Source organism: Cyprinodon tularosa, unplaced genomic scaffold (assembly GCF_016077235.1).
Source record: "Cyprinodon tularosa strain WSP-4 unplaced genomic scaffold, ASM1607723v1 ctg633, whole genome shotgun sequence".
NCBI lineage: Eukaryota > Metazoa > Chordata > Actinopteri > Cyprinodontiformes > Cyprinodontidae > Cyprinodon > Cyprinodon tularosa.
The window spans coordinates 265,146-282,196 of record NW_024039378.1 but is presented as its reverse complement, the minus strand read 5'-3'; the positions used below and the strand labels follow the sequence as shown (position 1 = coordinate 282,196).

Genomic DNA, 17,051 nt, shown 5'->3' with positions numbered 1-17,051 from the left:
TATAACCTACAATAGCTTAAATTATATTATTGTTCTAGGTCATCAATTCAAATGGGGGGTCGGGGGTGGCCATGGCCAACCTCAGCCAGTCATTGGCCACCCCTGTAGCCACCCTTGCCATTTTTTCCACTCTAATACAGATGGTGGCAGCAGTAATACACTCGATTGGAATATTCAAACCATTTAATTTTTTTTGTGGTTAATTCTGCACATCAATATACTAACATTAAAGATGATAAATACAGAATCCATGCTCTTTTCAGAACTAGATTTTGTGTCACATGGGGTAAAGAGAAGATGTGTCTGCACGTCATCTGGGAGTCTTCAGTGAAATCATAGATAAATAACAATCTTAATAAAAACGTATCAAATAATCAATTTATGTAGATATTGGTACATGTAAATGCAGAATATTTATTGATACAAGTAGGTAAGTGAAGATGGAAAAGATTAATGTTAATGTTTTTACAGATGGAAAAGATTTACGGCCCAGATTTCAAAACTCAAAGAATTGTATCCACTATACCTTTTATTTAGAAAGCACGGATCTTTAAATATATGCCTCTATTTGTTAGCAAAGGCTGTAGGAAAGCATGGTTTGTCTTTATGTAGAAAATATGGATGTTTTGCTCGTTAATTTTCCTGTTGGAAAAGTGTAGATGGACCCTGAGGTTTTGGTGCCTATCTGCTTTTGGCCACCCCTCAGTGTAAATTGGTTAGTGCCTGGCCACCCTTAATAAAATTTTCTGGATACGCCTCTGCATCAAATCAATTCAGTTTAGTCTGTCAAATAAGCTGCCTCAAGTTTCTTTAAAGTTCCAGCAGGTGTCAGTGTTCTGTGAGACAGCATCACTACAGTTTGGCATTGTGTCGAAACGCTTCAAGATGCCTCAATAACCTATCACTATTTTAGACTAATCATTAATTGGCTGCAAATTATATATATATATATATATATATATATATATATATATATATATATATATATATATATATATATATATATATATATATATATATATATATATATATATATATAATATATACACACTATTGTTGAACGTATAATTTTTACACAGAAGAAGAATGATAGGGGCTTGTTCTTACTGCCTTTCCCCAATGACCAGGGATTTCATGGTTGTGTCTGCACTGGAAATGTTTTAATTGGGTATAATGTTGAGCACAAAGCAAACAACCTGTAGATGATATGAATAAACCACCAGCACCACACCTTATTTACACCCCCATGTATTTGGACTGGCAAGTTGTGATGGCATAAATAATGGCACATCCAGTTTTTTTACAGTCTAGAAAAGCTGATTAATGATGATTAATGATACCAATGGCTCTTAACAAAATGCTTCCGATTATTTATGACACTTTTCTTATACACATCTATAGCGTCTAACCTTAATATGGACAGCATCTAAGTTGAAGCACCAGATTCTTCTTTGCTGCTCAAAGTGTTTGATTTGAATAATGCATTACCTTAGATAAAGTTTAATTACCAATTCCGCTGTACAATTTCACTAGCAGATTATGAATATATCAAATAACTAAGACTGGAAGTTATAGTTAATTAATAGGCCATTCAAACCAAGTGTCATGTTCTTGGCAACAATGGCTGGGTTTGACTCTTTTTTTCTCTCATCTGCTTTGCTCCACCCTGCACTCATTTTCTCTAATCAGATCCACCTGTTCCAAGCCAATGGTGCCAGATTATTTGAGCTTCTTGTGAGACTAATTCTAGCGTACTCTGTTGTGTTTATTTCTTCCTGTCCCTGACCCGTTTCTGCCACCGGACTTCTCAGTTTTTAGACCTGTCTTCTGACCCCAGCTTGGATTTGTCCCTCTGGATCCTTTAGTTCCTCTACATGTTCTGGCTGCTGCTGGTCAATGCTCCTCTTCTCTCCTGGATCTCTGGAATATGGACTTCACTCCTTCTTCTGGGCTTGGGTTGAACTTTACCAGGTTGGTGACTTTCATGCTTATTATGATTCCCCGTTTGAATTCTGAAATCAGTGTCCTGAGTCTCTGCTTCTAAAGAGAATCCAGTGAGCCCGTCCCAGCTGACAAGCAGCCGCAAACTTTATTAAATAAACGCTTGTTTCTCCAACTGATCTGTCTGCTTGAATTGACACCAAGGGTAATACCAATGAACGATTATTCGATAAATGATTATAACTATAATCTGCTTACTCACCAATGTTATTTAGTCTTTATCCATGGTTGGACTCCTGGACTGGCTGTTAAAATCAAGTTGTCTTTTCTATCAGTAGATTTAATCATTTTGACTATGGTTATCAGAAGAGTTCTTAATAAAAAAAATAAAAAGAAACAAAACTGGAAATTGTCTCTGTTTCTTCAGGTGTAATCCAAAAGGATGGATTTGGTTCTGAGTGATAAATCTTTCACTGGTATAAGTAATCACAGACAACCACAGTTGAAATATAGGTATCTTTATTACCTAATAAACCCCATTACAGTATTATGTCTAATAACTATGCAAACAATACACACTACTGAAAATGAGCACAAGGTAAATGAGGGGCTAATAAAATGAGAAAAGGTCTAAGAGTTTGTTTCCAAGAGTTTGTAATGTACCTTCGAATTTTAAGGCTTGATAGAGTGATAATGCATTTAAGGGTGTCCTTTAAAATGACACCAGATTAATGTAAATAACTGATGCAGGGATCTTAAATGCAATTAAAAACGTTGAACGTCACTCAGTTTTCAAATGAATAATGAACAACGACTCAGAAATGTATTCAAATGAAGCAGCACTGTGGCTAAATGGGTTAGCTCGGGAAACGCCAGGAGACCAGGCTACGAGGCCCAGCTTGTTAAAGGGCAATGAACTTTGTCCTATGATGGCCGCCACCACGTACGCTTGTGTTTGAAGATGAGGTAGCCTGAGCCTATAATGCTAGACAATCAAATGTCAGCACATAACTCTTCTGATAAAGGAAAAAAACAGAGACAAAGACCACACAGCACCAATAGTTCAAAATCAGATTCAATTAGCGTCAGCCTTCAGTTAAGAACTCTTTACTTAAAAACCCATCCTTTGGAAACTATAAAGCTTTATTGTTCAGAAAAACAAAACATACAAACATATCTATTCTAACCTCCGCCAAGCTTGAGTATCTCAGTAAGCACCAGATAAAAGGGACAAAGGCATTACCCTGTGTTGTTCGGGATGAAAAGGAAGTAACAATGTTCTGCTGGTTTGGCTCAGAAGCCCAGTCCACTCGGTCCAACAGGCAGCTCTTGGAGAGACCTGAATTAGTTTGATCCAAAACAACAGAGAAAGGTCTCAGGGGCTTGATTTGTTGGATCACTTACAGCAGCTTTAAGAAGATCTCTCTTTAGAGGGCCAGCTGACAGCTTCGATGCAGTGGTGCACATGCAAACATCTTGGCAAAATGCAGTTTGGCAAGGAGTGCTCTGTGGGCTGCAAACAAGAGTCGACCTGGCAAAAAACTAGATGTTTTTTTTTCCATCAAGTCTACTTTCAGTTTGCTCTGAATTGTAAAAATAGCCTGGTTTCTGGCTATTTGACTTGCATCTGACTTGGAATATGTGCAGGAGGATGGACGTCAATACTGCTTAAATACATCAGCACTCCAACTATAGTTTGCTCTGGTGCGAGTCAACAGATTTTAAAAGGCTTCTGGATTGTCGAAATAACTATTTTTAAGTTGGTGCCTTCCAATTTAAACCTGTTTGTGATAGACATTTTTTCAGAGACCACAAATAAGATTTCAGGATGTTTATTCTTCCTAAATATCTGAAAAATACATATCAAAATTATAAAGAAAATAAGCTATGTACATTTTTAAAGTAAAAAATAGTGTAGCTTTCATAGTTTTAAGTACGGTAAGTATTATGCTGGGGACTGCTGGCCTAGTGGGTTACAGCAGTGCGCTTTTGCTCTGAGAAGGTTGCAAATAGCGGTTTTATCCCAACATCCTTCACTCTGGGTTCCCTAGCAAAACCCTTAACCCTTAACCCCTGATGTCTCGATGGTACACAATGGCAGCCCACTGCCCCCCAAGGGGATGGGTTTTATATTTATGAAGAAACAAAAACTGAGCATGTTTCACACTTTATAATGCAATAGTATCTGCACATAAAATAGGTTCACAGTGATGTAAAAATTAGAATAATCAAAAGTGCCGCATTTTATTACCCCAACCAGTTGTCAAAAAAGCAAAAGTTAAACTATAAGTCCAGAGGCCTAAATCTGATCAGTTGAGTGAGGAAAATATTCACTCAGACTCAGAACTTATTCAACATTCAGGCATACCCCTACCATGTAAAGTTTTGTGTTGCTTAAGCCTCTTTCCCACTGAAAATACTGGGTTATTGCATGTTTTTCAAACATGGTCGACCCCTAAATTTGAATTTTGATCCCTTCCCCTTGGCAAAAAAGCTGGGTCAAGCCCTTTGCTGGCAGTTGCAAGGCCTTTTTTCTCCCTGCCACTGTGTGTCTGCCGACCATTACCCTGGTGTAGCATTGCTGCTGTCACCAGTGTGACAGCAAGAAGGAAAATAATAGAGAGCAATATGTAAGGAAGCCAGGATATAGTAAGTCGGCTTTATAGTTTTGCTCATTTAACTACCAGAATCCCTCTCAAAGTGCTGCGCCATGTTTATCGAGTGTAAACAGAGTTGTTATGACTTGTTAGATCAGACGAGATTCGCGTGGCTTTGTTGTTGTTTGTACATCGCTCTCAATGTCACGTAAATTAGCGGGTCAACCCGGTTCAGGTGTTCCCACAGTATGCTGATCGTCTGAAGCTCCGCAATGCTCAGGTAAATGAGGCAGGGGAATGTAACCTTTTTTGGATCGGAAAGATGGAAGAAATCCTAAGGAGTGTCGACGAGGATAAAAGCACCCTTTCTTAAAAGGGTTGGTCCTGGGATCCATTGCAGGGCAAAAAACATTTTCATCTATTTTGACTCCAGCTGAGTTAGAGCAAAACAGCAGAGTTGGGCTGCTGTGAAAGCGGAAATGTCTGTGCTTTGCATGGTCAGGACCAGGGTTGCTGCTGTGGCTTTGGTGTTCTTCTTTTAGATAATTCTTTTTGGAGGAGTTAGAAGAACTTTGTTTTGTTACGTAATCCAACCTGCTAGACATGGCTTGGATTTCCCCCCACAGTTTAAGGATCATCTCATCTTTCTTACAGTTCTCAAACCTGAGATCAGCCACCTCTTTTTCTAGGTTCTCCATTGTCCTGTTTTCTGTATTGTCAGCCCCATCTATCATACTTGGTGTGATCAGGAGCTGCACGCTTTCGCAGGTGACACCTGTTAATTCAGGATTTGATTCAATCCCTTTTGTTTCCTGCCTTCTCTTACCTGTGGGGAGACAAACAAATAGGAGATCAGCAAGGAGATCAACTTTCAAAATTTTCATCCATGGTCTCTTTTTGAAAGGGATCACTTGCAAACAATTTAGTTTAATGAGAAAAAACTTTCAGATTTACCATATTTCGAACAAGTGAACCAGATGCAGAAGACAAACAATCCAAGAAGAGAAACTGAAGCTACAACTTCGAGAAAGAACATGGCAACCTTGAAGTCAGACATCTTCCACTGAGCTGAAACAACACAATAGTCACATCAATATATATATATATATATATCATATTTTATTTAGTGGCTTCAAATTCTTTCTTTCTTTAATTGCTCATCTACTTTATCCTCACAATAGTGAATCAAGACTATCAGTAAAAAAACAATTGAAACCCGTCAACTTTATATAAAATACATAACAGACAAAATCAGCGATTTAATTAGTAACTCAACACATTTTACCATCTTTTCTTCTATTACTCACCATTATAATTGCAATACATTTCACATTTTACCTTTCATTGTGTTTTATTGACCTGAGAAATCATAAATAAAGTCTCTCTCTCTATATATATATACTGTATACATATAAAACACTGACATTTCTTGCCAATCTTTGACATTGAAAAGTCACACCGTATCAAACATATAAAATACAGAAGTTTTATAAGTGTGAAATATAATCAAGTTTAAAGTTTTAAATAAGAAAAAAAAAAAAAAAAAAAAAAAAAAAAAAAATATATATATATATATATATATATAATATAAATTCAGCATTATACCTGAGAGGAAGATGTCTAAAGTCCTGCTGTGGTTCGTCTCAATCTGTTCCACTCTGCAGATGACCCTGTGATTTACAAATTCAGTCAGGTTTTAGTTTTAATCATATTTGCAATTATCATTTTAGACGTATGGAATATTAAGCACAGTTATTGTTACTTTATTGACGCTCCAGCTAAAATTCCCATTTTCAATATTTTTTGTTCCCATTTAAATTAAACAATCTAAAGGTTTAACTCCAATGCTTCTAAAACATTGGTTGGTTTGATTTTTCTCTTGAGTTACACAAATCCTACATATGTGGCCACCAAATCCACTCCGGAGAAGAGTCTCTGTTTGCTTGCTGACTCATACTACTTACTTCCTGTGACTCAGAACGGTTGAACGTAGCATCTTGTTTTTCCTGCATATCAAACCAGGTTAAAGGCAGTGTTTTGTGAAACTGCCTGCTGAAGCAGATGAGAAACTCTCCACTTCTGGTCTACCCATAGAACAGCTGGACATACTGTAGTTGATGTTCTGCAGAGGAGCTGCTAGAAGCTGCTGACCTATGCCCCACCAGTTCTGCCACTGCCTGGAACTGTGAAACCAACCGTGATGCATTGGTTCACCTGCTGTTTGGAGATGTGCTGCCGCCGTCCGAGCCGCTGCAACAAGCTATCCAGTGCCTTATGGGGACGGCAGTGCTAAGGCTGCTGTGAGTGACAAAATGAAACCCTGCAAAGTTTCCTTCTATATGTTTGCATCAATAATACAAGTCTTTTCAAGTTCTGCCAGTTGGAAAAGTAGACTTTGTTCCTGAGCTGAATCAAGACAGTTTTGCCCCAGCCGAAAAATACCCCATCCCCTCCATTCCACTGGGCCAACAAGTAAACATCATTTCTACTTTTATGTTGCTTAATAAATATTCTGCTTGGGCGAGAGACAGTAAAACAGATATTTTACTTGTGTTTTATCTAGAAGAAACTTTCTGATTCATCTGCCGATTTTTGGTTTTTAAATAAAGGTTCTGAACTGAATGCTAATGCTCAGTGAGCCTGACTGAATGATCCATGCTGTGTGTTATTGTTTGTGTCATTCCCTTTTTCATTTGTTTGAAGAGTTAGGCTACTATACGTTGGGTCCAGCTAGCACCATTACCTCCAAGCTACCTCACTGCTGGCCCTATGGCAAGCTGGATTTACCTACTCTCTCCAGCTCTCATGTTTTTGGCGCTGATAATTGGGTTTTTTCCGCTTGCTCCTTGTTCAACTGTCTAAATAGTCCAGCGGCTGCTTAGCGCCGATAATTTCCACCTGGTTCCTCTGCTATTTCCTGCTATCAGTTTGCTTGCCTTCCATCAGCGCCACATTCAAACAGTTTGGTGAGATTAACTCTAGCATTCGGAATTTTGTTCTGTTTTCCTGATTGTGACCAGTTTCTGCTCTGTGGATCTCGAGTTTTGCTTTAAAGCTGTGAATATTAGCTAATACAGTTACCATTGTATTTTAACTTGTGTTTTTTTGTCGTATTTTATACAGTGAACCGTTTATCAATCAGGTCAGATTCACCCTCCTTTTGTTAATATTAGAATGAACAGAGACAATTTCTTTGTTTAGAGATTAATAACTCCATAAATCAGTTAAGGCAACTGGATCATAAACAACTGGTCCTGGAGTCCATCTTTATGTAAAAGACAAAGAGCCCTTATGAATAAGCAGATTACAGTTATAATCACTTAATAGACATTCATTAATTAGTTTTATCCTATGATATGAATTACCTAATAATTAGCTATAACTTCCAGTTATTTAATATATTGATAACCGTATGGTAAAATCCACACCACTGCTCACACTAAGCCTCTCCATTGTTGTTGCAGGCTCACTGTGGGTGACTGCTATAGATTCAATGATTGAATGCATCCAAATATCTGCAGTCACTACATTCTCATCCAGAAGGAGTAAATCCTGTAAAGTCAGTGACTCCAATAAAAACCTTTAATGAGTCTTAATTGTATGATCTGGTTGAATTGTTTCTGTAAAAAGCCTTCAGATGACTTGTGAATTGGTGCTATAGAAATTCAAAATTATTGACTTGAATTTTTTCAGCTTGAGTTACTGTTTTTTGTTAGCAGGGTAGCATTAACTGATGGTGACTCCACATATGGACCATTTTTCACATAAATCAAGAAGATTACAAACCACTTTACAGGTGCTGGTCATAAAATTAGAATATCATGAAAAAGTAGATTGATTTCAGTAATTCCATTTAAAAAGTGAAACTTGTATATTATATTCATACATTACATACAAACTCATATATTTCAGATGTTTATTTTGTTTAATTTTGATGATTACAAATGACAACAAATGAAAATCTCAAATTCATCATATCAGAAAATTAGAATATTACTGAAGACCAATAAAAACAAAGGATTTATAGAAATGTTGGCCAACTGAAAAGTATGAACATGAAAAGTATGAGCATGTACAGCACTCAGTATTTAGTTGGGCCTCCTTTGGCCTGTATTACTGCAGCAATGCGGCGTGGCATGGAGTCGATCAGTCTGTGGCACTGCTCAGGTGTTATGATAGCCCAGGTTGCTCTAATAGTGGCTTTTAGCTCTTCTGAATTGTTGGGTCTGGTGTATTGCATCTTCTTCTTCACAATACCCCATAGATTTTCTATGGGGTTAAGGTCAGGAGAGTTTGCTGGCCAATTAAGAACAGGGATACCATGGTCCTTCAACCAGGTACTGGTAGCTTTGGCACTGTGTGCAGGTGCCAAGTCCTGTTGGAAAATGAAATCTGCATCTCCAAAAAGTTGGTCAGCTGCAGGAAGCATGAAGTGCTCTAAAACTTCCTGGTATGTGGCTGCGTTGACCCTGGACCTCAGAAAACACAATGGACCAACACCAGCAGATGACATGGCACCCTAAACCATCACTGACTGTGGAAACTTTACACTGGACTTCAAGCAACGTGGATGAAGTGCCTCTCTTCTTTTCCTCCAGACTCTGGGACCTTGATTTCCAAAGGAAATGCAAAATTTACTTTCATCAGAGAATATGACTTTGGACCACTCACCAGCAGTCCAGTCCTGTTTCTCTTTAGCCCAGGCAAGACACTTCTGACGCTGTCTGTGGTTCAAGAGTGGCTTGACACAAGGAATGCGACAGCAGAAACCCATGTCTTTCATACGTCTGTGTGTGGTGGTTCTTGAAGCACTCACTCCAGCTGCAGTCCACTCTTTGTGAATCTCCCCCACATTTTTGAATGGGTTTTGTTTCACAATCCTCTCCAGGGTGCGGTTATCTCTCTTGCTTGTACACTTTTTTCGACCACATCTTTTCCTTCCCTTCGCCTCTCTATTAATGTGCTTGGACACTGAGCTCTGTGAACAGCCAGCCTCTTTAGCGATGACCTTTTGTGTCTTGCCCTCCTTGTGCAAGGTGTCGATGGTCGTCTTTTGGACAACTGTCAAGTCAGCAGTCTTCCCCATGATTGTGTAGCCTATAGAACTAGACTGAAAGACCATTTAAAGGCTTTTGCAGGTGGTTTGAGTTAATTAGCTGATTAGAGTGTGGCACCAGGGGCCATCAATTTTGAACCTTTTCACAATATTCTAATTTTCTGATATGATGAATTTGAGATTTTCATTTGTTGTCATTTGTAATCATCAAAATTAAACAAAATAAACATCTGAAATATATGAGTTTGTATGTAATGTATGAATATAATATACAAGTTTCACTTTTTAAATGGAATTACTGAAATCAATCTACTTTTTCATGATATTCTAATTTTATGACCAGCACCTGTATATTGAAGTGTTCAGAAACATAAATGGTTTTTGTACTGATTTGTTTTCTATTTTATCTTTTATTTGGTCTTTAATTCATGATCCTCACTAGTAACAATAATCTGAAGCTCTGTATTTAGAGTACTTACTTTGTACTGCTTATTAAAAGTTAAAAGTAAATCATGCTTAACACATTTTAGAAACAAGTAGGTGGTTAGGTACTGTAGACCAATTAGTTGGTTGATTGACTGATATAAATCCTTATGTTTGAGTTAAGCGTTTCCTAAATCAATCAAATACCAGAACAAATTTGGTTGAACAGTAAAGCTGTTCGGTCACCTGTTTGTATGGCTCTGTACTGTGGCTGTTTGCCTCACTGTGTAACATCCTGTGGTCTCTTCTCTTCGTATCTCCACAGAATCAGTGATGTTGTTCTCTTTTTCATCCACAATCGCCATCAGCGGGGCTGGTAGCCAGCAGGGCGCCTCACAGGCCACCGTCACTCTCTGGTTTTCATCAGATTTAACTGAAAGCTTTGGGTCAGACACTGCAGCTATAGTGGGAGAAGTTAATGGTTAAGGGTGATTAATATGGTTATTATTATTATACTTTTGGTGTTTTATTATTTAAAACTGTAAATTTAAACAGAAACATTAAATGTGCTGTTTATGTAAATTTCTGATCATTACTGACATTAAAATGTATCTTTAGCTCAAACTTTAACAGAATTTGAACCCAAGCTGTTATACCAACAATCAGCCGGACTTCTGTAGCCTCTCTGGTTCCGTTTCTTTGGATGATCAAACATCTGTAGATCCCAGTATCTGATGGCTTCAGGTTGGAAATCCTAAGTGAGACATTCCCGTTCTTCACCTCTCTCATAAATAGGCTTGACCGGAACTCAAAGGCCGGATTCTTCATCTCAAAGGTCTCAAAGCCATTGCGGTACAAGAAGACCACATTTGGCTTTAGCCCTTCCTTAGACCACTCCACTGTTGGCACATCATCGTTGGCAGGGGTTTTTAAACTGCAGGGCAGGATGGCATGCCCACCAGCAAAGGCTAAGATCTGCTGAAGATTAGGATCTGCAAAGGACAAACCTGGGTGACAAGAATAAGGATGCAAATCTGATTAATATGTGACCTTATGAAGCTGCATGTGTTAAAAAAACAAAAAAAAAACAATTCTCTATCTTGCTTCATTGGTGTAATAAAATGTAAACAACTTCTATACATGATAATCAAAGAAGAAGAAAAAAGTCTCTTTTTGAAAAAAAACTATATAAACCTCTCTGACTCCTTGTTGCCTCAAGTTATAGGATCTTTGCATTTGGAAAAGGAAATAAAATCTCAACAGGTACTTCCTCTGATTGCGCAATCTTGTACTTTTACAGCTTGTGAGCCTGAGCTCAACCCACTTTCTGCACAGACGTCACTCCTAACAGAGATAAACTCTATGACTCTGACAACTCCTTCAAGCAAATTATAAAACAATAACTTGCAGGTGTGACAAGAAATCAGCAGGTTTTTCAGGGTGTGATTATCTCACTAACAAATGAAAATGTTCCTCTCCAAGTGGCTACTGGGAGTGGAAAAAGAAAATAAATCCTCCACACTTTAAGAAAATAAACTATAACCAGTTTCAAATCTTTATGAAGACTACATAAACATCCTACCTGTTAAATCTTTTTAGCACTGATCCAAAGTTTTTAATATTGTTGATAGCCAACTAATAGTACAAAGAAAATATTCCTGATATTATGAGCTTCAAACTAGAATATTGAATAAAATAAATGAAATATGTCTTCAAAAACAATTGCTTTATTTACACTTTCTGAGAGGGAAAATCCCATGTTTGTGACCTAAATGCATCAGCGTCACTGAAATATGCAGAAGCAAAATTTTCTCTGCAAGTTATGCAAGTGTCTCTACAGATAAGAACAGGATTTCGCAATAAAGAATTCCTTTGGGAGTTCAACCATGTAATGTTTTCATGTTTACAGGAGCCCTGAGTTTGTAAGGTTAACATATTTCTGTGTTCTATAGAGAATAAAACAGATGGATGGATGGATGGATGGACTGTATACTGACTTAGAGGGTAAAAATAAATTCCAAAAAAATAAGATGGTCACATTTTTTTATGTCTTTGAGACAGGGGCGTTGCTAGGCACAAAGCTTTACTGGGGCACTGGCCCCCTACTGCATATGCCCCTCCTGCCATACACAAATACAGACAAGCACACTGCCCCACCCTGATACATTCCTACTAAAATTACCAGTTGAGATAATAATGAGTGTAAGAGCATATTTGTTTTAACAAACATGAACATTTTCAACATTGTAGTTATAAAAAATAAGACATCACCGACTTTAAAAATTAAAAAGTTTCCTTAAACACATTCTGAAGTAATCATTAATTCCTAGGTTTCAGAGTTTTAGTTCAGGTGAAATTTTAACTCAACCTGAACTAAGTTTTTATTTTATTTTTTGAGCATTAAAGTGTACCTCCTATTTTTCATTTTTGCAAAGCGGTCAATCACTAGACTGTTACAGCTTAGAAAATTCTTCCTTTTCAACTGATAAAATAGCAAGATGATGGAGCCTGTCTTGTCCCATTGTGCACCTCAGCCAAGTGTGGAGCCTTCTCAACACACTGAATGACCTTTCACAACTACAGCTGTTGATTGTGATTGTGAAAAATTGATAAAATTGATGGGTAAGAAACGTTACCAGAACTAAAAATGTGTTGCGGCTGCACAGTGTCCCATCCAACTCAGTTGAGAGCAGCGCGTTAATTTACCTGCAGTTCATGCAGTGACAAGCGCTGACGTGTGGGCGCTAATACATCCTCAATTTGGAGTTAACAACTTGCATTTGAGTAGAAATATACGTCTCCTCCCGTTGGAATTATCTAAATTGATGCATTAAACAAATGTATCACTGTTGCAAATATTCATGAGGTTTATACTGGGGCACAGCTCATTTATACTGGGGCACGTGCCCCAGTAAATGGGGTCTGGCGACGCCGATGCTTTGAGATGAGGTTGATGATTGTTCAGCAACAGCCTGAATACAAGAAGTTTCTGCTGAACAAACCTCATCTAAACCCTTTGCAGAATTTAAACAAGGGAATCAAATTAACTTGGAATAATGGACTGAATTTGGAAAATAGCATAAATCCTAAAACCAGGTGTGGTTCTATTTTTCCTTTCAATATTTGTCCATAGTCTCTGCTAACATCTTTGATTTCCATTACTGTATTTGCATGATTTGTTAATAGACGTCCAGTTTGTTCAGGTTACTCTAGGGTGGATGCCTCCTACGATTAGCACTGACAGCCAACAGGAATAACAACACATTTCATTTCTCTTAACATTTTGAACAGCAAAAGACCATGCTTTTCCAGAAACTGTAATTGTTGTTAGCTTAATTTAATTCTTTATGAAATGTAAATCCTGGGTTTGCCCAAGGCCTCCACTTGCAGAGGTTCTCAGTTCCCTTTACCAGCTATCATAGACTGGGGTTAGATGCACTGAGGAAAAATAATCAGTTTACCACAGGTCTGCGCCTTAACTTAGGCAAATTTAGCATAAAAAGTTAACCTACTCTACCAATTATAATTTGACAATGAGGGGGGAAGGCAGGGGAACCAGAACAAACTCATGCATGAGCAGGGAGATCATTACATTTCCATGCAGAAAGACCTAAAACACATTTACATGGGACATTTCCAAGTCTTACTTTAGTCCTATTTTAGACTTAGTACTTTCTAGCTTTCCCTGCATTAAGATTATTATGAGTATTAAAAATAAACAATTTCACCATAGTTAAAGAAACTACGGAGAAACTGGATTCTCTGTGACCCTTGTAGAAATAGAGACAGGAAATATACTTTGTCCATAAAGTGGCTTTCATATAAACCAGATGTAGGTGAGTTCCAACCCATTAAATACATGTATAAATATACTTTCTACAAATATTTACAGTTTTTTCTGATAGTGCTGAAAGAGAGAGTTGTTAGTTTAATCCCATCTGCATCTGGAGTCATAACTCCATTGTATGCAGTTTTTATTGGATATAAATATTTATTTATTATTATAAACTCAAGATGCTAATTCTTTGTATATGTGGACTAACTTTAATAGATGACAATGGGATAAAAAACATTTTCTGTTAGTGCTGTAGATATATAAAATTAAAAGGTGTTAAATCATTATGTTAATATTTTTTTTTTTTTTTTACATAAGACCATCCTGCAAACCTAAGACTAACCATTACAGGTTGATACCAAATCCTAACTCTAATCAGACTCAATTCACACCTTGGTCCAAAGCGTGATCCCTGATCCAAAAACAGCAATTTCCCTTGTGTGTTCAAGGCATTGAGACCAACAATGAGCAGTTGGTCCCCACAGTATGCTATTTTTCCGGAAATTGAACTCCACAATGTGTTTAAAACAAGAGTACACACATAGATGTTACCTTTTCATGTTTGATGGAGAATTTCTACTGACTTCCATTCATTTGTGTTACCTAACTCAGACCCTTACTTTAGCCTTAACCATTGCCAACATATACCTAACCTAAGAGATTTTTTTTTCCTTTAGGGGAACATTCGAGTGGTCCCCAAAAGTACCTCTATGTCACCAAAATGTACTATATTTAACTAAAATTGGCCTTACACTGTCCTTGAGAGGTCACAAAAAGGAATCCGCACATATTCCTCTACAAACAGTTTAGCCCACTTACAGTATGTGTAATCTCAGCCACGCCACAAGGCTTGAAGGTGTGAGGTGATTATTATCTTTTGTTTCATTTCAATACAACATTAACACATTCACTGTAATTATCTCTGAGCTCACATACCAGAGAACAAACTATTATTACTTACAAATGGCAAAGGAAAAAAACTAAAGTAAACTGCAGTGCTAAAAATTTTATCTTGAATGCTTTTAAAAAAGTAGATCAGATTGTAGAACTTGTGAAATCTCATTTCAAGAAGATATACAATCTGGGTGAAATTATTCCCCAAATCATTATACCAGTTAGTAAATGATGTTGATAATATAATTTTTTTACATCCTTAATTATAATAAAACAATAAAAAGAGTCTTGTCAGAAAATATTAATTTTAACAATTTAATCTAAAAAGTTTGAAAAATGGTACATAATCACCCCTGAGGCTCTATTATCAGACTAATACCCCACTCATGCAATCCAAAGTCAAAGGACCACAGTTTTTTGGATGCTCCAGCTTTTACACCAAATGGACTCATGGATGGATGGATGGACGGAAAAGAAAAGAAAAAACATGTCATACCTCCACATTACTCGTTTGTACAGAAACACAAAAAGCAATAACCCCAAAAACTCAAATATAAAACATATTTTTACCTTTATAAAACTCAAATGTTCATTGATTCCTTCTGATTATCTTTTGCCAGTAAAATGAAATATATTCACTGATTTACCTGAATAGGTGCAAACTTTCTTTACATACCTTTTAAAGACAGCAATCCCAGCACAAAATAAATACAAAAATACATCCCTGGGTGATACTCCTTAATGCCGAGTAAAACTGTCCATATTGTGAGCAGCCCTTAGGACGGTATTAAGACAAAAGCTGATTTGAAATTGCCATTATAACCCTTGTTCTCTAGTGGGTGTGGTTCTGAGCAGGTGTGCTCTGAATCACTGACGTCTGAGGAAAGAACAATGACGCATGCTTCAACAGGTCACACATTCACCCTCATACACACTCTAGATAAGAATCTTTAGTGAAAGTTTTTGCAAAATTCACAATAAATTACATTTAATTGTTTATTTAAAACAACTTAAATAAAATATTCTGTCTATAAGGTTAATCAAAAGTTGATCAGCTGATGAATCAAAGTTCCATTCATGCAGCAAAAATTGGAACAATGGGGAAGAAAAACTGGTTCAGATGCATCGTGCTTCACACAGCTGTTACACTTTCCAAGTAAACTAGGTTTAGAGTCTGAGGGTGAATAGTTTATCTTGGCTGAGATAGACAGAAATCTAAAGTATTTTGACGTTTCAACCTTTATCTGATGCCCATTTTCTTGTATTTAGTTAATAATACATAAAACACATCTTTTTATTGTGTTTATAGTCTATCTTAGTTTTTACTGTGTATGCGGTGCTTACCAGACTTTTACTCACAGTTCTACTCAACTTATTTTTCTTCACATATTTATATCCTCCCCCAATTTGTTTTGTAAAATTTTAGAGCTTTATTTTCAAACCTCTCATTGACATTTTCCAATGTTGCAATGCAATGTGTTTTCTTTCTGTTTTGAGTCCTTCTTTAACAAGTAAGTAGGGGCTCTCATTACACATGAACAGAGCCAGAAACTGAATGACTGTACTGACATTCATTTAGGCAAACGTATATATACTGGAGTATATATATATATATACTCCAGTACAGGTGACCATGGGTTCGATTCCCGGCATGGACATCCAGGTGGACCCTTAGGCAAGGTCCTTTGTGCTTAGTGGCCTACCTTAGGCATGAGTGGAACCACAAATACAAGACCCATACCGGCTCGGACGTCGCCCAGGTTAACAAGGTCAGCATCGGTTGCTAGGGAACCAGGGCAACCTGATGACAAATTGGCTACTGGAACAAGACATAGATGGACTACAGCAGAAAACTTGGAATTGATGAAATGCTACTATACAAGCGTCCCCAGTGAGAGGGGGCACTGGGGGCTGTGACCCCCAAACGGGAAAGTGGCTACAGCAAATTCCAGGTAAAACATCAGAGAAGAATCTGTCCAGAAGAGCGCAGTCCTAGGAACAGCTAAGATACTGCGCAGAACCCTCAAACTCCCAGGACACTGGTAGAGGACCCGAGCTTGAGGATGACACATACCACCCCACGAGGGGTGAGAAAAACAGTTTTATACATATATATATATATATATATATATATATATATATATATATATATATATATATATATATATATATATATATATATATCAGTTTTTGATCACCAAAGATTTTTTTTTTTTCTTCATTTCGCTATGAAAATGAATCTAAGATATTAACAGAAAAAAAATATCGCTTTATGGTCTAAAAGTGAGAAATGGGATGTCCACAA

The 17,051-nt window shown here is 37.2% G+C and overlaps 1 protein-coding gene across 1 annotated transcript; it reads right to left on the bottom strand.

Annotated features, from left to right (window-relative positions):
* Nucleotides 1–4,008: 4,008 nt before the first annotated feature.
* On the bottom strand, nt 4,009–15,551 carry LOC119798678 (butyrophilin subfamily 1 member A1-like). Its single transcript, XM_038308244.1, has 6 exons — nt 15,423–15,551; nt 10,674–11,024; nt 10,264–10,477; nt 6,144–6,208; nt 5,493–5,606; nt 4,009–5,364 (listed from the first exon to the last, which is right to left on the bottom strand). The coding sequence occupies exons 1-6, from the start codon at nt 15,466–15,468 to the stop codon at nt 4,760–4,762; spliced, it is 1,395 nt and encodes a 464-aa protein (XP_038164172.1). The 5' UTR covers nt 15,469–15,551; the 3' UTR covers nt 4,009–4,759.
* Between the last annotated feature and the right edge of the window lie 1,500 nt (nt 15,552–17,051).